Raw genomic sequence first — 19,105 nt, 5'->3', positions numbered from 1 at the left:
GCCCAAGAGTTGACGGTGGGTAGTGATGACTACCTGCCTTCCTTCTAGTCTTACACTGCTAAATTAAGGACGGCTAACGCAGATAGCCCTCGTGTAGCTTTGCGCGAAATTAAAAAACAAAAACAAACAGACGTACGAAAGACGTAAATAAGTGAAACATTCATATATTGTTCCGTATCAACTGTGAAGTTAAATTACACGACACTTTAACATTTTTTTTTAAATATTAAAAATAGATATACACCAGTACAACTTTAAATTGTCTTTAGAATTAATGGCCTTTGCCTTTGGAATTGTGTTCAAAATCAGGTGTAAGTTATAAGATCTGGTATCTCATATTCAGGGCTAAATTAGGCGTGGCGTGGGGCAAATGGGTACAATGTCTCCGGGTTTCTTAGCTCGAAAGGGCTCTCTATTAAGTAAAAAAATAAAAAAAAATAAAATTGAATGTCTAATTGAAAAAATACGACGACAGAGATCCTGGGCGTTTCATTTATGTAAATCCATTACTTTGTAATTTTTTCATTAACGCGTTCTTACAGCTTGTTATTTCATGAACAAAAGAGATCGTTATCATTACTTTATACCTGTTATAAGTATTAGCGCTTCTTTTGTATACTATCAACTTATCGCTTGTGTTTATGTATTATTATTCGACTGTGGTTAATAAATAGTATTGAACTGTAATTTGACCGTGCGAGAAGGCATTCTTGCTTCAAAAAATGTGTTTAGTTTTTAAAACGAACTACCACGTGTTTAATTTTTAAACTTGTTACACTGTGTATCGCCTTCCAAGGTTTAAGGCAGCATACCACCGAGCAAGCGCAGTAATTTCAGCTATTAGTAGCTACAAAAGGGACTGAATGCCCCGATATTCAGCTTGAAAAGCTGGATTAACGTCCTGAGGAGATGGGTGGTTTTAGCTGTCTATCTATTCTCAAAATTAGGGAGGACAATTCCCTAAATTATAGATATCTCTGACCTGACCGTTTAGACCATACGTATAATAGTAATCGGATGAAAAATTCCAACTCTAAGGTATTTTTATCGTTTCTATCATTTAGTTTGGGTATAAAATTAAACGAATTGAATAAAGCCAATAACTTCCTTGCTCTACTCGTTTCCCAGGACATGGGAAGATCTTCCGTGATTCTCTCCAACCTCAGAGTCTTCAGAAAATCGCCGCTCTGGAGGGGTACTCTCGTTATCAGAGCCAAGTGTCAACAGAGCTTACTGTCAACCAACCACCAAAGTTCCAGACTCAGATTCAACCCTTGACGACCCTCGTGGAGGGACAAAGTGCTCATTTTGAAGCCCAAGTGTCCCCCATAAATGATCCCAACATGAAAGTAGAATGGTTCTTCAATGGCAGACCTCTTCAGCATGGTACGGCATAATTAGTTAATTTGATAAATGTTTATTTATTTACTTTTATAAAGTTTTTTTCGGAAATTGTTCTTAATTGACTATAGATAAACTTCTCCTCCCCTTGTTCATTTGTTTTTAATAAAAACAATCTATGGTATTACAGAGAAAGTACAAAGTAGAAAATAAATTTCGGTTATGACGTTTAAATCGTGTTCCTAATTAGATGGCGTACCCATACCCCCGACGGAAATTATGTAAATCCATTATTAATGAAAGGTTATCTTAAGACTTGAAAAGTTGCTTCCATTGTGTGTAATTGTAAACAATACGTCTATAAAAAACTACAAAACACAAAATATGAAACCGGAAATTTGTTTTAATCTACTCACGGATCCAACAAACTTTCATGCTAAATTTGGTTAAAAGACACTACATGTGGCAAAATAGTGGTAAGAAATGCACAAACACCCATAAAAACTGCAAAACGCAAAATTCAAAACTTAACATTTGTATGTAACCTCCCATGGACCCAATGAACCACGTACCAATTTGGGTGAAGATCCATCCACACACTTGTGGTGTACTTACATGAACATACAAAAGACAACAAACAGTGCTATTACATTTATATAGATTACTACATTTAAAGTAACGTAATTTATTAAAATATATTTGATCCATGTTTGAGAAAACAACAGAAATGTCAGTTTATGTACTCGAGGATTCTCCTTGAAATATACTCTCCAAAAAGGTATTTAAAGCAGCAAAATAAAACGTATACTGTGTACTTTGTGTGTGGTTTGTTTGAACGGCTGTAGTTTTTATTTGTTAAATACATTATGTTTCGATATTTTTTCTATTTCTTCAGGCCACCGTTTCAGAACCTTTTACGACTTTGGCATTGTCATACTTGACATTCTCTATTGTTATGGTGAAGACAGTGGTGAATATATGTGCAAAGCCACAAACAAGCTTGGAGTTGATATCACGAAAACAACATTAATGTGCAAATGTGAGTATCTGTATATCTTGAATGTGAGTACATTTATCTCTTTAAATCATATTTATCATAAAATTATTTAATGTCCAGAACTGTTCTTGTTGATTCTAGTCAAACATAACGCAAAATTTTGACATTTTTTATGTATCTTTTCCATGTCTCTCTCCGTTCATTGTTAATGGTGAAGATTTTTTAATGAACCATAACTAGTACTGTTTCGATATGTTATTGACAGTCGAAAATTCTATTGTAAATCATATCTACAACTATTTCTGTTAATTGCTATTAACGAATACTGATATATCATAACTAGAATTGTTTCTTTTTCTGTTGAGAGTAAAGACTATTAAATGATAGCCATAACTGTTTATGTTTATTGTTCGTAGTGAAGACTGTTAAATGATAGCCATAACTGTTTATGTTTATTGTTCGTAGTGAAGACTATTAAATGATAGCCATAACTGTTTATGTTTATTGTTGGCAGTAAAGACTATTAAATAATAGCCATAACTGTTTATGTTTATTGTTCGTAGTGAAGACTATTAAATCATAGCCATAATTGTTTGTTTTTACTGTTAGTAGCTAAGAATATTAAATCATAGCCAAAATTGTTTATGTTTATTGTTGGTAGTGGCGACTATTAAATCATACCCAAAATTGTTTATGTTTATTGTTGGTAGTGGCGACTATTAAACCATATCCATAATTGTTTGTTTTTCTGTTGGTAACGAAGAATAGCGATATATGTACAGAATATTTTGTGTACTGTTGATTGTGAGAATTTTTTGTGAACATTGCACATAACTGGCATGTCTAATAAATGTTTAAATAACTTTAGGTACAAATTAAGAGATTTTACGAACACTTATATCAGTTGTAACTTTATTAAAACATCTCTAATCACCTTAAAATCTAGAAGTATAATTGTTAATTTTTCCTTTTATTACCAAGATGTTATAAGAAGGTAAAAACTAAACATCGCCAACAGTTACATAGAATGATAATGCTTGTCTCATGCTATTAAAATAAATAGGATATCTTAGGTTATAAGTATTGAGTAAAACAATTTACGTCAAGTCCTACAAATCCATTTTTGTATTTCGCATTGTTGGACAAAATATTCAGTATTAGTATATTTGATACCAGTTATATTTAATGGATACGTATTTCATAAACGTAAGTGCTTATGTTAATTTGATTTTTAAAATATGAACCTGTTCACCAGTTGTTTCCCTTGACAGTTAGATCTGAAAACAGTTTACAGATTTTAAATTAGTTCCTGAAACCGATATGTTTTGTTCTTGTTTTTAAAATTATATTTTTCCTTGTGTGTTGTTTAATCAATACGGTAACCTGTAGAAGTAGGCCATATGAATAATAAATATTTCTTTAAATAAAATTACCGTCTTATGCATTTGGGTGTTTGAAGTATGGTTTAAAGTAGACTTACATTATGAAACTTTAACATTGTGAATCTCACATAAATGTAGAGATTTAAGATAGTAACCTAACTAAAATACGTTTTTTGTTTAAATTAGCAAAAAGCTCATTGATTCTGGAACCCCAACTTCCGGTTGAGATGGCCAGCGGAAATGAGAAGATCATGCAATTGGAAGAGGCTTTGTATCGTAAAAGGACAGAAGTAACCCAGGAATTACATCTCGAAGCTCCTTGTTTTACAAGTCCATTAGAAAACATCCCCAACCTGAGAGAAGGGGACAATGCTCATCTGGAAGCAAGAATTATACCAATTGATGATCCTGACCTAACTGTAGAATGGTTCAAGGATGGGAAACCTATTCGAACTGGTATGTTCTTTATAATTCTCTATATTCATTCTCATGATATTCTTAAAATGTATTTTTTGTGATAGTCGATATCAACCATGGATAAACGAGTCTTTGTAAATCATAGTATCCCTTTAAATCTAGATTCGTGATACCAATTTCATATAGATACACGAGTTCTTCACTGTTATTTCGGCTGAGCTCGTGTTTTTTTCTAATTCAGTAGAATATACTGAATTGGACGTGGCACTTTTGTTATCTGGTCAACTCCTCTTCATTTTTGTTTCCCTACATTGGATAGTATTCTCAATAGAAGTAACTAATGACGTGATAAAAATATGTTTAACATTTTAAATTTTAGTATTTTATCTTAGTTGTATACTTGCCTTTGTCCATTCGATATTTTCTTACTTGTAGTTTTTGTTTTTACTTAACAAAAAAAGAAATCTAAACATGGTAAAAATATACTTCTAGGAACACGCATCCGTTCTATCAACGACTTTGGCTTTGTGGTTCTGGAGATAAGTCCCATATACCCAGAAGATTCTGGTGTATATTCCTGCCGTGCCATCAACAAAATTGGAGAGGCTGTTACCACATGCACAGTGAAATGTGAAGGTAAGCAAAAGAGAGAAGCTACTTTATATTTGTAGAGGTCTTATACGGTGTTAGGCCCGGCATGGCCAGGTGGTTAAGGCGCTCGACCCGTACTCTGAGGTTCGTGGGTACGAATCTCCGTCACACCAAACATTCTCGTTCTTTCATCCATGGGGACGTTGTAATATTACGGTCAATCCCACTCTTTATTGGCAAAAGAGTAGCCCAAGAATTGTCAATGGGTGGTGATGACTCTTACACTGCTAAATTAAGGACGGGTAGTGCAGATAGCTCTCGTGTAGCTTTGTGCGAAATTCAAAACAATCCAAACCATGTCCTGAGGAAGATGAAGACAGTCGTGATTCTGCTAATGTTTTCTTATATTTTCATCAAAAAATTCATATTGAATAATATGAGAAAAAGAACATCTGTGGAACCTGAACAGTGCTTAAAGTTCGATTATTCATTGACTGATGCCACTTGACTTGCTAAGTTTTGATAACTCCACAGACTGTCTTTCGCATATTTGTGTGAGCCAGTTGTATTGCTAAGATTCAGTATCTATGTACGCGCATCTCTGAAGAATGGTTTTCTTTGGAAACACAGTTATTCGATTTTTCATTTGTTATATTAGAACATTATTTAAAATTTGTCATATCCGAACTCTTGTTATCTTATCTGTATCACACCCCAATGGCTTAGCGGTTAATCCGAAGTTTTAAGGGGTTAAAATCTCGATTTCGATTCCCATAATGGACGGGACAGAAAGATCCTATTGCATAACTTCCCACTTAGCAACAACTAAATCTTATTTGTATCATGTTTCATTTAAACTAAAGAGCTCCATTAATCTTTTTCGCCAAGCAGTGTGGCTCATATGTTAACACCAATCATGTTGTACCACAGTCTTTATTCCTTTTACATGAGATATCACTTTTAACAGCCAGGAGACAAAACTCTGAATACATCATTAAAAGATTCAAAATGTAAAATATAAAGTCATCTATTGTATTCAATTACTCCTGGAATTACTGAACTTGTTCCTCCAGGTAAACGTGGAATTATCCTGGAGTCTCAGCTACCTGAAGGAATGGAATCAGGGATCGAAAAGATTGCAAAGTTTGAAGAGATTCCAAGTGGTCATCTTGCTGAAGTCTGGATGGACACAGAAACCACGCAAGCTCCAAAGTTTATTACCTCTCTACAAGACATCGCAGTTACAGAAAATTCTCTTGCTCACTTTGAATGTCGGTTAACCCCAGTTGGCGATCCCACAATGAAAGTAGACTGGTACCATAATGGGAAAATACTTAAGACTGGTAAGAATTTAATTCGAAACTTAAATTGTCAAATATATAGTTGTTTTATATTTAATATATTTGCTTACATTTGATATTTAGTCAGGATTCAACATCTAAATACAGATAGTTTGAGACTGTTCAAAATGCCATAAAGGTACTATCAAATACACTTTCTAGTTAAGGTTTTCAAGAGTGTATCAAAATGAATTACAAAGGAAATATCCAAGTACTGCATTATGCAAACACTTGTAATAAGAGTACCACATCACTTTAATTTACTGTATTAATATCACTCAGTATGAATATCAAATCAGCTGAACTCGCAGTATCAATATAACATTTATGTTTCAGGATCACGAGTAAGAACAATTAGTGACTTCGGTTACGTTATCTTGGAAATCGCTGGAGTTTATCAGCGCGACGTTGGGGTTTACACATGTAAAGCTGTTAACAGGATGGGAGAAGCTACCATTTCAGCGAACTTGAAAGTGAAAGGTAGGTCCTTCAATCTACCAATGTAATAATGAAGTTTACACCTATAAAGCAGTAGGACAGGAAACGTTATTTCCTATGAGCCTATCATGGTATTAAGTAATGGAACAGAGTTATGACGTTTTCACGGAGAGTTTTTAAAATTTTCTTTACTAGATTAAGAATTTTTCTGCGAGAAAACTACTTTCCGTGGCATACAAGTATCATCAAGAAGGCCTAACATGGCCTTGTAGTAAGGGCACTTTACTCGCCATTTGAAGGCCTGGGGTTTGATTCCAATCACTGGAAATGCCCATCCTTTTCAGCCATGGGTACGTTATAATGTGACAGTCAATCCTCCTACTCATTTACACCCATGTGCAAATTAATTGAAACAAATGGTCATTTTACAATATTTTCAGCATGGCGGCCACTGTAGGCCCCCTGGACCCGCTGATTTCCTTTAATAGTCAATTTTTCACACAGACGGCGTCATTAGCTGTGTTTTGCAGTACGGTTGATCTATTTTTGGGATATATAACGAAATTTTGAGGAATATTATGTCATTCGAAATTGCGTTAGAAGAGCAAGGAGACCAGTCAAAAAACAACTTCTTACCAACTCAATGAAGAAGAAACGGTATCAATGGGGTCTGAAGTACAAGAGATGGACGCAAGAACAATGGAGGAAGGTGTTATTCAGTGACGACACTCATTTCTTCGTACAGGGTCAAAGAAGTCTGCATGTTTGCAGATCTCCAGGTGAAAAACTTTGAGAATCTCACATCAATCAATTCGTAAAACATCCCTTGAAGAAGATGTTTTGGGGCTTTTTCAGCTACTATGGCGTCGGAGGCTTGCATTTCGTAAAAGGTATGATGCGAGGACCACAGTACATCGATACATCGAAGTTTTGCAGAGAAGAGTCGTTCCAGAATTGAAAAAGAGATTTTTTCAGATGGATCTGGCATTTTTCAGCAAGATCTGGCTCCGTACCACACATCGAAACTTGTGAAGAATTTTATGACTACAACGCGAATAAAGGTGCTGAACTGGCCTGGAAAGTTTCTGAACTTAAATCCTATTGAAAATCTTTGGGCGATTTGTAAAGAAAAACGTCGGGGAAAATACTGTACTACGAAAGATAAGCTAATTGAGGCCATAATTGAGGTGTGGTACCGCGATCCAAGAATTAGTAAAGATTGCAGTCAACTCGTGGACTCGATTCAAAGCGGATTAATGATCTTCTGAAAAATAAAGGCGGTTATATCATGTATTAATTTGTGAGTAATTTTTGGATTCTCAGAAATAAAACGCAAAAAATTGAAAAAATCGTAATTTTCCGTCTTGTTTCGATTAATTTGCACAAGGGTGTAGAGAAGCCAAAAAGTTTGTTACCTTGACTCTTAACGACAACTAGCGCAGATAACTCTCCAGTAGTACCTGGCGAAATCAACAAATAAACAACCTCACCAAGAAAGTAATACAAGTGTTTTTAACATCACAAAATATAAGATGATATGGAAGCCGGCAAGGCTCTTATTGGCTAATTTTAAACACTATTTTGTATGTAAGTTATAGCAAGAAATTTATTTGTTGTATTGCATAGAATTCCTTCTTAAAAGAAATTAATAAAAAAATTAATTGTTCTATTTTTTCTATAAAAAATAACTTATCAGCTTTTCTACTACGTTTACGTTACCTTATGAACAATGGAAATTATATTTGAAAGAGTAGTCAAAGCTGCTAACACCAGATTATATCAAACTCAGCCTCTTGTGGTTCGTTACTTTGTTTGATTTTTATGTATAAATAAACTAATATTTTGCGTACTAAAGAGTGTTTCTTTTGAGTTTCTTAATCAATTTTATTTAATCTTGTAAATGTTATAACCTCTTTCATTCCGTAGGTAAAGCATCAATTGTAATGGAACCCCAACTCCCCAAAAACTTCCAATCTGGCACAGAGAGCTTGAAACAGCTAGAAGAATCATTGTATCAGACACAGGAAATAACGATGGATGAAGAGAAACAACAACCACCACATTTCATCACTGAGATTCAAAACCTTTTGGAGAAGGTAGAAGGAGATTCCGCTCACTTTGAGTGTCGTCTTCAACCAGTTGGAGACTCAACCATGAGAGTCGAATGGTACCATAATGGAAGACCTCTTATAACAGGTAAATTATATGCTTGTTGTTGGTTATTATAATAACCTCCTCAGTCATGTGACATTAAACCTTCTTCATGGAGTTTAGAAATGGACAGCATTTTGGTCTGTATGATAAGGCCTGCAATGAAAGCCTCAACATAAACACCAAAATAAATAAATCTTTAAACATTAAGCAGATGGCAATTATAGAATATTTCAATACCATTACATCTGCTTTGTTTAAATAAATATACATAAAACTGGATATGTTGACTGCTAAGTAATTCTGTGAATCGAAAGATTCCCAGTTCGCTTCCCACTATTGCACAATCAGCCATGGATACTTTACAAAGTTACTGTTAAGTTCCACTTTTCGATTAAATAAATCCAAGATTTAGTGGTGAATGCTAATGACTAGCTGTCTCTCCTCTGGTGTATTATGTCAAAATTAGGAATGATAACCTTAGTGTATTTTTGTATGAACATTTAAAATCAACAAAAGTAAATTTTCTTTGTAAATTATACATGTCTTCGTGCAACTGATATCAACTGTCATAAATACAAATACAGTAAATGTAGTAGTGATGAGTTGTTGTTGTTTTTATAATTTTATAACAGGATCCAGGGTACATACCATAGATGATTTTGGATTTGTCGTCCTGGACATTGACTGGCTCTTTCCTCGAGACAGTGGGGAATATATATGCTGTGCAATGAACAAATGGGGTAAAACCACCACGAAAGCAACTTTAAAAGTGAAAAGTAAGTGAAGAAATTAGACATAAAAGTGTGTTGTTAGCAACATCTTCATAATTAATTGTTGTTGTTTTCAATTGTAAGTTTCATGGTTAGGATCCACATCGAAGTCATTTTATAATTAAATATATTGAACTTTGGTATAAACATTACATCATGCTAGATATTAATGTGACTTTATTACGTTATACTAACGAAACGAATTACTAATTGCTAGACGCACTTGTGATCCATTAACAAAAGGCATATTTTACTATTATTGAAAGTGTTTAAAACTTTTGTTTTTGTTTATTACAACTTGTAATAGTTTAATTATTATGTTTCTCTCTTATGTTTTTCTTTTGAAATCGTGAAACTTGAACTCAAGTGTGGTTTTAATTTCCACATCATGGATTGTGATGTTACTTGCACAGATGATAATTAACTAAGAAATGATTTAACATGTAGGGTTAAAACGATAATGATAACTTCTATAGGCGAGATGGAGGCAAGGGGTGTTTTGCTCCTCCGAAATTGGTTTCTGACTCTGAAAGATTTTCCTTTTTTTTAAAATCTATTTAGAACCAGTTTTTAACAACACTTTTAACTCCAGACCCCCCTCTCCCTAGTAATAGCATATATCTTTGCATATTGAGTGGACTTGAACACTATGACCAGGCGTGAGCCTGTGGATATTACATTTTAACTACCTTGGCATGGTAACCGGATAGGGAAATCTACTCGTAATCTGAGGGTCGCGGGTTCGAATCCCTGTCACATGAAACATGCTCGCCCTTTCATCTCTGGCGGCATTATAATGTGACGATCAATCCCACTTTTTGTTGGTAAAAGAGTAGGCCAAGAGTTTACGGTGGGTGGTAATGACGAGCTGTCTTCTCTATGGTCATACACTGATAAATTAGGGACGGCTAGTACCGATAGCCTTCGTGTAGCTTTTTGCGAAGCTCAAAAACAAACTGTTCGCAAACCGATGTATACAACGACATTTCATTTTAAATTAATTTTCCGATAGAGAAGTGCTCTAGAATAAGTTATTAAACTATTGTATTTTTACATTTTAAAATGCGAAAATAAAATTTATCAAACTGTAAATCAGAATGTTAAACGTATTTATTATTCATGTCATTGGCATAACAATTACCTGCTCGAACACAAAATCACTTATGTACTGGTTCTGGGTTTACCAGGTTTGTGTATTTTGTTTACTAAATTCTCACAATTATTATATGTGGTCGTACAACAACTCCTGTAAGTTATTACTTGTGTCAGAATAATATTAAATAATTATTTATTCGCTGTTTTGTCCTAAATGAAAACAGAAATGTAAATAACAGCATCTTTGTTCGGAATTTGTGGGAAATTTATGGGAAGACACATCTCTTAAAGGGCCCCGGCATGGCCAAGAAACAAATTCATCCTTTGACCAAATATTTCGTGGAAACAACATGCCTCACATTTTCTAGACGGTTTGCACTTACAAAGAGCGATAAAAATGATTTGCTATATCTATTTACTTTTCGCGTCTGGAGATACCGAAAACATAGCTATCATGTATAGAGAAAACTTTGATTTTAGCAAAGTTGTTGATACACAAGTTTTTTAGTATGTTCTAATTTTCTTCTTTTGAGACAAATAGAATTATACATTGCATGTAAGACCTAAACTTACTTCACTATCAACTCTACCAATGGTCCCCATCAACGTTTTAAACTGCATTTTTTTCTATTCATATATCGGACTTATAAACTCCCTCTCTCTGTTTGTTAAAAGGTCCATAATAACATTTGATTGGTGCATAAAAATGTGAACTAAATTACCATTAATTTTGTAATTAGTTCCAGTAGCAACTGTTGGAGTTTCCTATATTTGACACAGTGAATTCAACCAATTTTAATCACTTCTTTACACTGTATGTTGCATCAGGCAAACAGGTAAACTTACTCAACATGATGCAACGTAATCCCATACACATACACTGTTAAAGAATTATATAAAAATAATTTGGTAATATGAGAGCTAATTATTACATTAACGGATCTTTGAATTTAAATCTCAATGGATTTGAACCTTTACATACAGGTAAGAGAGACATCATTATGGATTCCCAGCTTCCAGTAGGCATGACTGCTGACAAACTTCGGGAGCTAGAGAACCCACAACAAAGAGAAACTCCAGAAGAGGAAGTTCCCCTAGTGCCGCCCCGATTTATAACTCAAATTCAGTCTCTGGAGAACCTGAATGAAGGAGACAGTGCCCATTTCGAATGTCGCGTCGAACCTGTAAACGATCCAAACCTAAGAATAGAGTGGTTCTGTAATGGACAGCCCTTGAGATCAGGTAAATGTCATGTGAAGGCCGATACCACCTTAAGGAATATAAAGAAGCTGTAACCTATGTATAAAAAGTACTTGCTGATACGATTCTTATTAATCTGTTTATTGTCAAAACACTTCTGAAAATATATTTACCAAACAAACATAACATTATAATATTTTTCTTAGTAAAGGAATTCATAATTACTTGAATCGTTTGTATGTCCTTCAGACAGGCCTCTTTTAACTCTAAACGCTAATTTCTATCTAAAGTAAGTCATCAGGTGATGTTAAAACATTTCTGTTCTTACCTTTTATTGAACTGTCTTGTTCACTCCCTAATCTTCTATTTAAAGATGTTTTTGTCCTCAATATCGTGCTTATGCTCTGTAACGGACTTTTCAGGTCACAAGTTCAAAGTGACTCATGACTTCGGTTTTGTGGCTCTGGACGTTCTCTACGTCCATCCAGAAGACTGCGGTGAGTACACTGCACGAGCTTTCAGTCCACTCGGAGAGGATTTCACCAGAGCCATATTGAAATGTAAAGGTGCGTATAATTTATATAAACTACCTTCTCGACAAATTTTGACATACATAAATAATTAGCATGTGATGTAAGTATTACATGACCATTTTAGAACACAAAACCTTTCATATAATAGAGAATTCCCGCTACATGTGTAGACTAATACAGTACCGTACTGTGACATTCGTTTTCAGGTTTTTAATCAACATCAGTACGGTTATCCTATTTTATTGAAGGGCACTAAAATCGTAACGTGCGTCTTTTTTTCTTTTTTATTTAATACAATAATAACTTCACAATTAACATTTTTCACACTCATCATAACATCGTACTCAGCTTGGTCACTGTTCACTCTCATTAAAAGACCGTGCTCAGGTTGGCCACAGCTCTCTCCGATCAAAATACCGTACACAACTTGCTCGCTGTTTTACTGTTATTATAACACCGTATACAGCATGTTCATTGCTTTACTGTCATCATAACACCATACTCGACTTAGTCGCTCATCGCCCCATCAACAGATAGTTATGACTCTTGACTCGTAATCTGAGGGTCTCGAGTGCGAATTCCCGTCCCACCAAACATACTCGTCTTCTTAATCGTGGGGTTGTTATAATGTGATAGTCGATCCCACTATTCGTTGTTAAGAGAATATTCCAACAGCTAGCGTTGGGCGGTGATGACTAACTGCTTTCCTTGTAGTCTTACACTACTAACTTAGATACGGCTAGCGCAGATAGCACTCGTGTAACTTTTCGCGAAATTCAAAATAATCCAATCCATTCCCATCAAAACATCGAACTGAACATGGTGACTAGGACTATATTTGTGTGATAAAAATGTTGCATTCCTCAGATACAGTTCTGGTTTCGATTTATCTTACAAATATAATACTTTCTGTACTAATGAACTATATTATACGTATTATTGGTCCTTATCTCCGTATATAACATCACTTTCTTTAATCACCCACATACCCACTCATCTATGTGTTTACTAGTCTAGATATGGTATCATGTAACATATAAATTAATTTATACCAGATTTTTATATTTAGTTGAATAAAATTATAGGAAATCTATGCAGCTAATTATTAAAGACAGATAGATAAATCACTTGATTGTGATTATATTATAACATGAATGCTGAATTATCAATGTTTAATTATTTTAGGCAAGCCATCCCTGATTTATAAATCTCAGCTGCCCAAACAGCTTGAAGGTGGCGTGAGGAAAATAGCAGAAATGGAAGCAGCATGGCAAAGGTAATCTTCCAAATAAGTTAGAAAAACTTATCCAATCTCTCTTTGAAAAACACACTGTACATATACAGTCCTTGAAAATCCCAGTTATTATATTATAGTAACAGAAGTGTGAACCAAACTTGGCTGTAGCAAATGCTTTAAAATGTCGTAAAAATTAGATTTCTTCACACATTGTACTAAACTTAACATATTTTTGATTTTTTCATAAATCGTTTATTTCGCCTGATAAATGCTAATCATATCTATACTTGGTAACATCGTGCTTGAATCAGCAAAAATTAGTAACCCATTCGTATCCATTAGAGTTGAAGAAATAGAAGAAACCAGCCAAGAGAGACAAGCTCCAATGTTTGTCATGAAACCAGAACCACAAAATGTATTGGAAGGTGACTGGGCCAAGTTCCAGTGTCGTGTTACTGGTAATCCTAAGCCTCGTCTCATGTGGGTTGTTAACGGCCAAACCATAGTCACAGTGAGTATTTTATTTTCAAGAAATATTAAAAAACAAAATAACTATACATTTTGTCATTGATAGAGGGCAACACTGGTGTTCCCCCGGCTTTTAATGGTTCTCTTTAAAATATAATTGACTCTTCAATTTACCTGTTATTGACACGTAAAATAATCTAAAGAAGATAATTATAACCCGATAAAAGGGTAGGGGACAATTAAAACGAACAATGCTATAGTTGCGTGCTGCGTTTTAAAATATCTTTACCTCCAAACTGGTGTCTTCAGAATTGAAAGACGGAATAAAATGTGCTTGACATAGATTATCCACATTAGTTCAGCATATTGAACATAAATATATTATACTTTATTTCACATAATATATATTTAGCACTTATTTCTTAAGTAGTTTACGTAAAGCCACCTCTTTTCTAAAAAGTTAAAATAGGGACCAATGTTATATTAATCTAACATTAATTTTTATTATGTATTTTATTTTATGAGGAAATTTACAATTTTGTCTTTTTTTTTTTTTTAAAGCGTTTTATCGATTATTGAGAGATATACGTATTAGTTGTAAAACAACTGTTATCTTTAATTTTGTAATGGATCCATAATAGTCCTTCTTAGAAATTATTTTGTCAGCGAGTTACATTAATATTATTATATTGTTGGTTTGGAAGGTATCACAGTATTGTTTTCTACGCTTCAGGGTTCTCGCTACAAACTAACATATGATGGTATTTTTCACCTGGATATCCCTAAAGCAAGACAATACGACCAAGGAAAAGTTGAAGTGTATGCTCGTAACTTATTGGGTGAAGCGTATTGTTGGACAACACTGGAGGTTCGTCCTCGTCGTGACGACTATCGAGCAGTGTTGAAACATTCACCAAGACGTGAGTTTTACGTGTTAAATATTACTTATTCTTAGCCATAAAAGCTGTGGTGAAACATCACTGATTTTTGAGTCATAAACTTGTGATTAAAATCGTTTGTATATGTACCTTAATACAAAGTTTTAAAATGTTTACTTTTCCCAATTAGTTTTTTTAAATAAACGATTGACATAGCTTTCAGTGTTTTTTTATATTGGTATACTTTATATTTTTAGTTTGCTTGAAATTTGCAACAAATGTCAGCCATATTGGTTTCTAATGCTTCGTCAGCGCTTAAACCACATTTAATTAGTTATGTTAATTGTTAATTATTTCAGTCTTTAAGTAATTCTGTTTGTTTATAAACAAATATCTAAATGAAGCAACAAAAATACAAATTAGACATGTAGACTTAGATCACAAATATTAATCTTTAGGAACATAATTTAATTAGTTTTGCTTTCTGATAGTTAACTAAACCAGTTACCAATAGAACTTTCATTGAACCAGAAATGCCGTTACTTATTTTCTAAAGCGTGAAAGAAAAAATATTTATAGATAATATTCATCGTTTAGTCTAACAATGTTTATAAAAATCGCTTAAGATATAATTGTTTGGTTTCAATATCCCCATTTAGAAAGCTTGGGGCAGTTTAAGAAAGACTAACTTCTAAAGAAATACAATTCTAATCTGATATAAAATATCTACAAAACCTGAAAATAGAGTAGTTTAATTCAAGTGGTCGATAGTAAACTATTCATATGTTTAACTATTTATATTGAAGCATTTAACACTGACAGTAAGTTTTGAATAACTTTATTAATGTTAAGTTATCGACACAGGTGTTGTAAAAATCTTGAATATTCGCTCAGTTATAATTAGACCAAACACGTGTTTCTTAACGTATCTCAGAATGACCTAGAAAGGTCGAAACGTTGTTCTCTGCTTATTAGTAAAAGTGTTAACACTCATACCTGCCGTTATGAGATACATTTTTATTTCAAGTGGGTTTCTCGCCATCAAGGACATGTTTCTTAAAATTAGTAAAATATTTCTCAATATGTAATTAACTTAAATATTGGACTATTCTACAGCCCTTAATCATAATTAATAATGTAACTTAAGCAAAACGTATTTTGTAATATAGCTGTAATCGAAATAGAAGAATTCGGAACTTTTGTATTTAATATCAAACTGATAGTTTTATATTACCCATTTATCATCTAGAGTTAGTTTTCTTGTATTTCGGTGTCGTGTAACCCAGTAGACGTTGAAATGAACTGAAATCGTTAACTTGACTATCGATACTTAGTGTCTTAAATTTATGTCCAACCTTATCGCTTTGGCTGGAAGTTGTAGTTTCTTCAAACTAAAGTTTGTAAAATAAAAGATACATCCAGATCTCGTAGACACTACAAAAAGGTTTAACGAAACACTACTGTGTTTATTGTGGATTATTTCATTATTTAGAACATTATTGGTGATAAAGGCATTTAAAGTTCGCTTGTTTGGCCTGGCATGGCCAAGCGCGTTGAGGCGTTCGACTCCTAATCCGAGGGTCGCGTGTTCTTATCCCCGTTGTGCCAAACATGCTCGCCCTTTTAGCCGCTTGGGCGTTATAAGTGACGGTCAATCCCACTATTCGTTGGTAAAAGAGGAGCCGAAGAGTTGGCGGTGGATGGTGATGACTAGCTGCATTCCCTCTAGTCTTACACTGCTAAATTAGGGGGCTAGCGCAGATAGCCTTTGAGTAGCTTTGCGCGAAACTCAAACAAACAAATTTCGTTCGAGCGATATAATTATTTTTTAAGTTATCTATTATTTATATATTAAAAGTTTAATTTAAACATTTTTCGTCTTGTGGTCTAAGAATACTTGTTTGCACAGTTCTTGTTTATGAAAATCAAGTATACGTTTCATATACGAGGTTTGTTTCAAATATTTGCCTCAAAAGAATACCCAATACTTAAATACACCTCACTTGTTTTCTTAACATTTTTCAAACAGCGTGGTATGACTCGGAAGTAAAAACATACCAGCAATATCGACATGATACCGAACTTCAGCGTGTATTTGAAGAAAAGCTGACCCCTGGTGGAACAAAAGTTGATATTTGGCAGACTCGAGAAGCAGAAGGTAACACATTTGTTTCAGAAGATGCAACGTTCTGTTGTAGGACATTTTAATGTTTTGTTTGTCAGAATATCTTACGTGATGTAATAATTGTGTAAAATCTAGAAGTTTGATAAAACTTTAAGTCTTTTAGGAAAGCGAAGTTTTTGAAATAGGAAAGCAACGTTTCGACCTTCTTCGGTCATCGTCAGGTTCGAAACGTTGTTCGCTCTTCTATGTAAAGTTTTTCTGCCCAAAATAACAAGTGGGTATCACTGAAGTTAGAAAACTAGTATAATATAAAAAGGTCACACTAAGTGGGTTAAGCAAATCAGCTCTGTGTCTGTTTAGTGGCTTAGTCAGTGTGAATTAGTGAGTTTGTTTGACAATAGTCGAGTTAGGAAGTTAGACAGCGCGAGTTAGTGAGTTTCTTTGTCAATGGTTGGGTTAAGAAGTTAGACAGTGTGAGTTAGTGAGTTTCTTTGTCAATGGTTGAGTTAAGAAGTTAAACAGTGTGAGTTAGTGAGTTTCTTTGTCAATGGTCGAGTTAAGAAGTTAGTGTGAGTTAGTGAGTTTCTTTGTCAATAATCGAGTTAAGAAGTTAGACAGTGTGAGTTAGTGAGATTCTTTGTCAATGGTCGAGTTAAGAAGTTAGACAGTGTGAGTTAGTGAGTTTCTTTGTCAATGGTCGAGTTAAGAAGTTAGACAGTGTGAGTTAGTGAGTTTCTTTGTCAATGGTCGAGTTAAGAAGTTAGACAGTGTGAGTTAGTGAGTTTCTTTGTCAATGGTCGAGTTAGGAAGTTAGACAGTGTGAGTTAGTGAGTTTCTTTGTCAATGGTCGAGTTAGGAAGTTAGACAGTGTGAGTTAGTGAGATTCTTTGTCAATGGTCGAGTTAGGAAGTTAGACAGTGTGAGTTAGTGAGATTCTTTGTCAATGGTCGAGTTAGGAAGTTAGACAGTGTGAGTTAGTGAGATTCTTTGTCAATGGTCGAGTTAGGAAGTTAGACAGTGTGAGTTAGTGAGATTCTTTGTCAATGGTCGAGTTAGGAAGTTAGACAGTGTGAGTTAGTGAGTTTCTTTGTCAATGGTCGAGTTAAGAAATTACAGTGTGAGTTAGTGAGTTTCTTTGTCAATGGTCGAGTTAAGAAGTTAATTAGTTAACGTATTTCATATCAATCAATTAGTGACGACATTTTATAGATAAGTAACAGTTACTTACTTAATAAAATAATTGTTATAAAACAATTTAGAGCACTTAGAACGTGCAAAGGAGAAATTTTGGAAATGTGAAACTTCATGTATTTGCTACAAGACACTCATGTTCTATACCTGTGTGGAAACTTAACGTATGAAAGTAAAAGTTATTATTTTGTTTCACTTCACGCATGCGTGTGTACATGAGGTGTATACAAACAACATTAGGGTTTATCCATATATTATTAAGTTATTATTATTTGTATAATGCTCAATTTAACTGCAGTCAAAATCTCTCGCCACTTCGTGTCAAACATGAAAAGTAAAATATGACAATTTATACGGTTTTCTATCTTGTCATGTTACAGTTTCTTCGTTATACATCAGTTTGTAAGTAGTTTCTAGATACGACATAATGAAGAGTTCGTCAGTACACGACGTCTAAAATTGTCATGAAATAAATCCATGTTTAGTATTTACAGGATTACTTGTTTTTGTTACACACAAGATCGCCAGAATTGAAAATTATATGTTTAAAATATAATACTTAGCTGCTAAGGTTCTCTCTCTCTGCTAGATGTGCTAACTGGTTTGTTTTAATAGCTGGAGAACGAACGAAAGTTAAACAACGACTTGAAGAAGAAGAGATCAAGAAGTTACAACCTGAAGTCAAACGTTACAAGACTGATGCAATTTATGTAAGATATGGTTCGTTGACTCTGTCTGGCTTGGTAAAGTGATTGTTTATTGTATGTGACGCTTTGATTTTGAACAAATTGAAAATTCAAATTATTCAACAAATCATGGTTGATTTAGGTTATTTGTTCTTAACCCTTCTGTCAAATCGTAGTGTTAACTGAATACATAAATTTGGAGATATTAAACATATTATTCATTTATTTCCTATTTAGTTTCTAAAACGTTACAGATCAGTTG

The 19,105-nt window shown here is 34.0% G+C and overlaps 1 protein-coding gene across 1 annotated transcript in view; it reads left to right on the top strand.

Moving 5' to 3' along the window:
- The window catches only part of LOC143228322 (titin-like), a 98,531-nt gene that overhangs the window by 62,393 nt on the left and 17,033 nt on the right, over positions 1-19,105 (top strand). Inside the window, 15 exon segments of the mRNA XM_076459592.1 lie at positions 1,129-1,386; positions 2,237-2,380; positions 3,907-4,176; positions 4,630-4,773; positions 5,802-6,071; positions 6,405-6,548; positions 8,433-8,702; positions 9,293-9,436; positions 11,510-11,767; positions 12,148-12,291; positions 13,444-13,534; positions 13,838-14,006; positions 14,697-14,883; positions 16,871-16,999; positions 18,773-18,867. Of these exon segments, the coding sequence (XP_076315707.1) occupies positions 1,129-1,386; positions 2,237-2,380; positions 3,907-4,176; positions 4,630-4,773; positions 5,802-6,071; positions 6,405-6,548; positions 8,433-8,702; positions 9,293-9,436; positions 11,510-11,767; positions 12,148-12,291; positions 13,444-13,534; positions 13,838-14,006; positions 14,697-14,883; positions 16,871-16,999; positions 18,773-18,867 (2,717 nt within the window).

The sequence above is a fragment of the Tachypleus tridentatus genome, chromosome 10 (genome assembly GCF_004210375.1).
Source record: "Tachypleus tridentatus isolate NWPU-2018 chromosome 10, ASM421037v1, whole genome shotgun sequence".
Lineage (NCBI taxonomy): Eukaryota > Metazoa > Arthropoda > Merostomata > Xiphosura > Limulidae > Tachypleus > Tachypleus tridentatus.
This window is presented reverse-complemented; position numbering and strand designations above follow the sequence as displayed.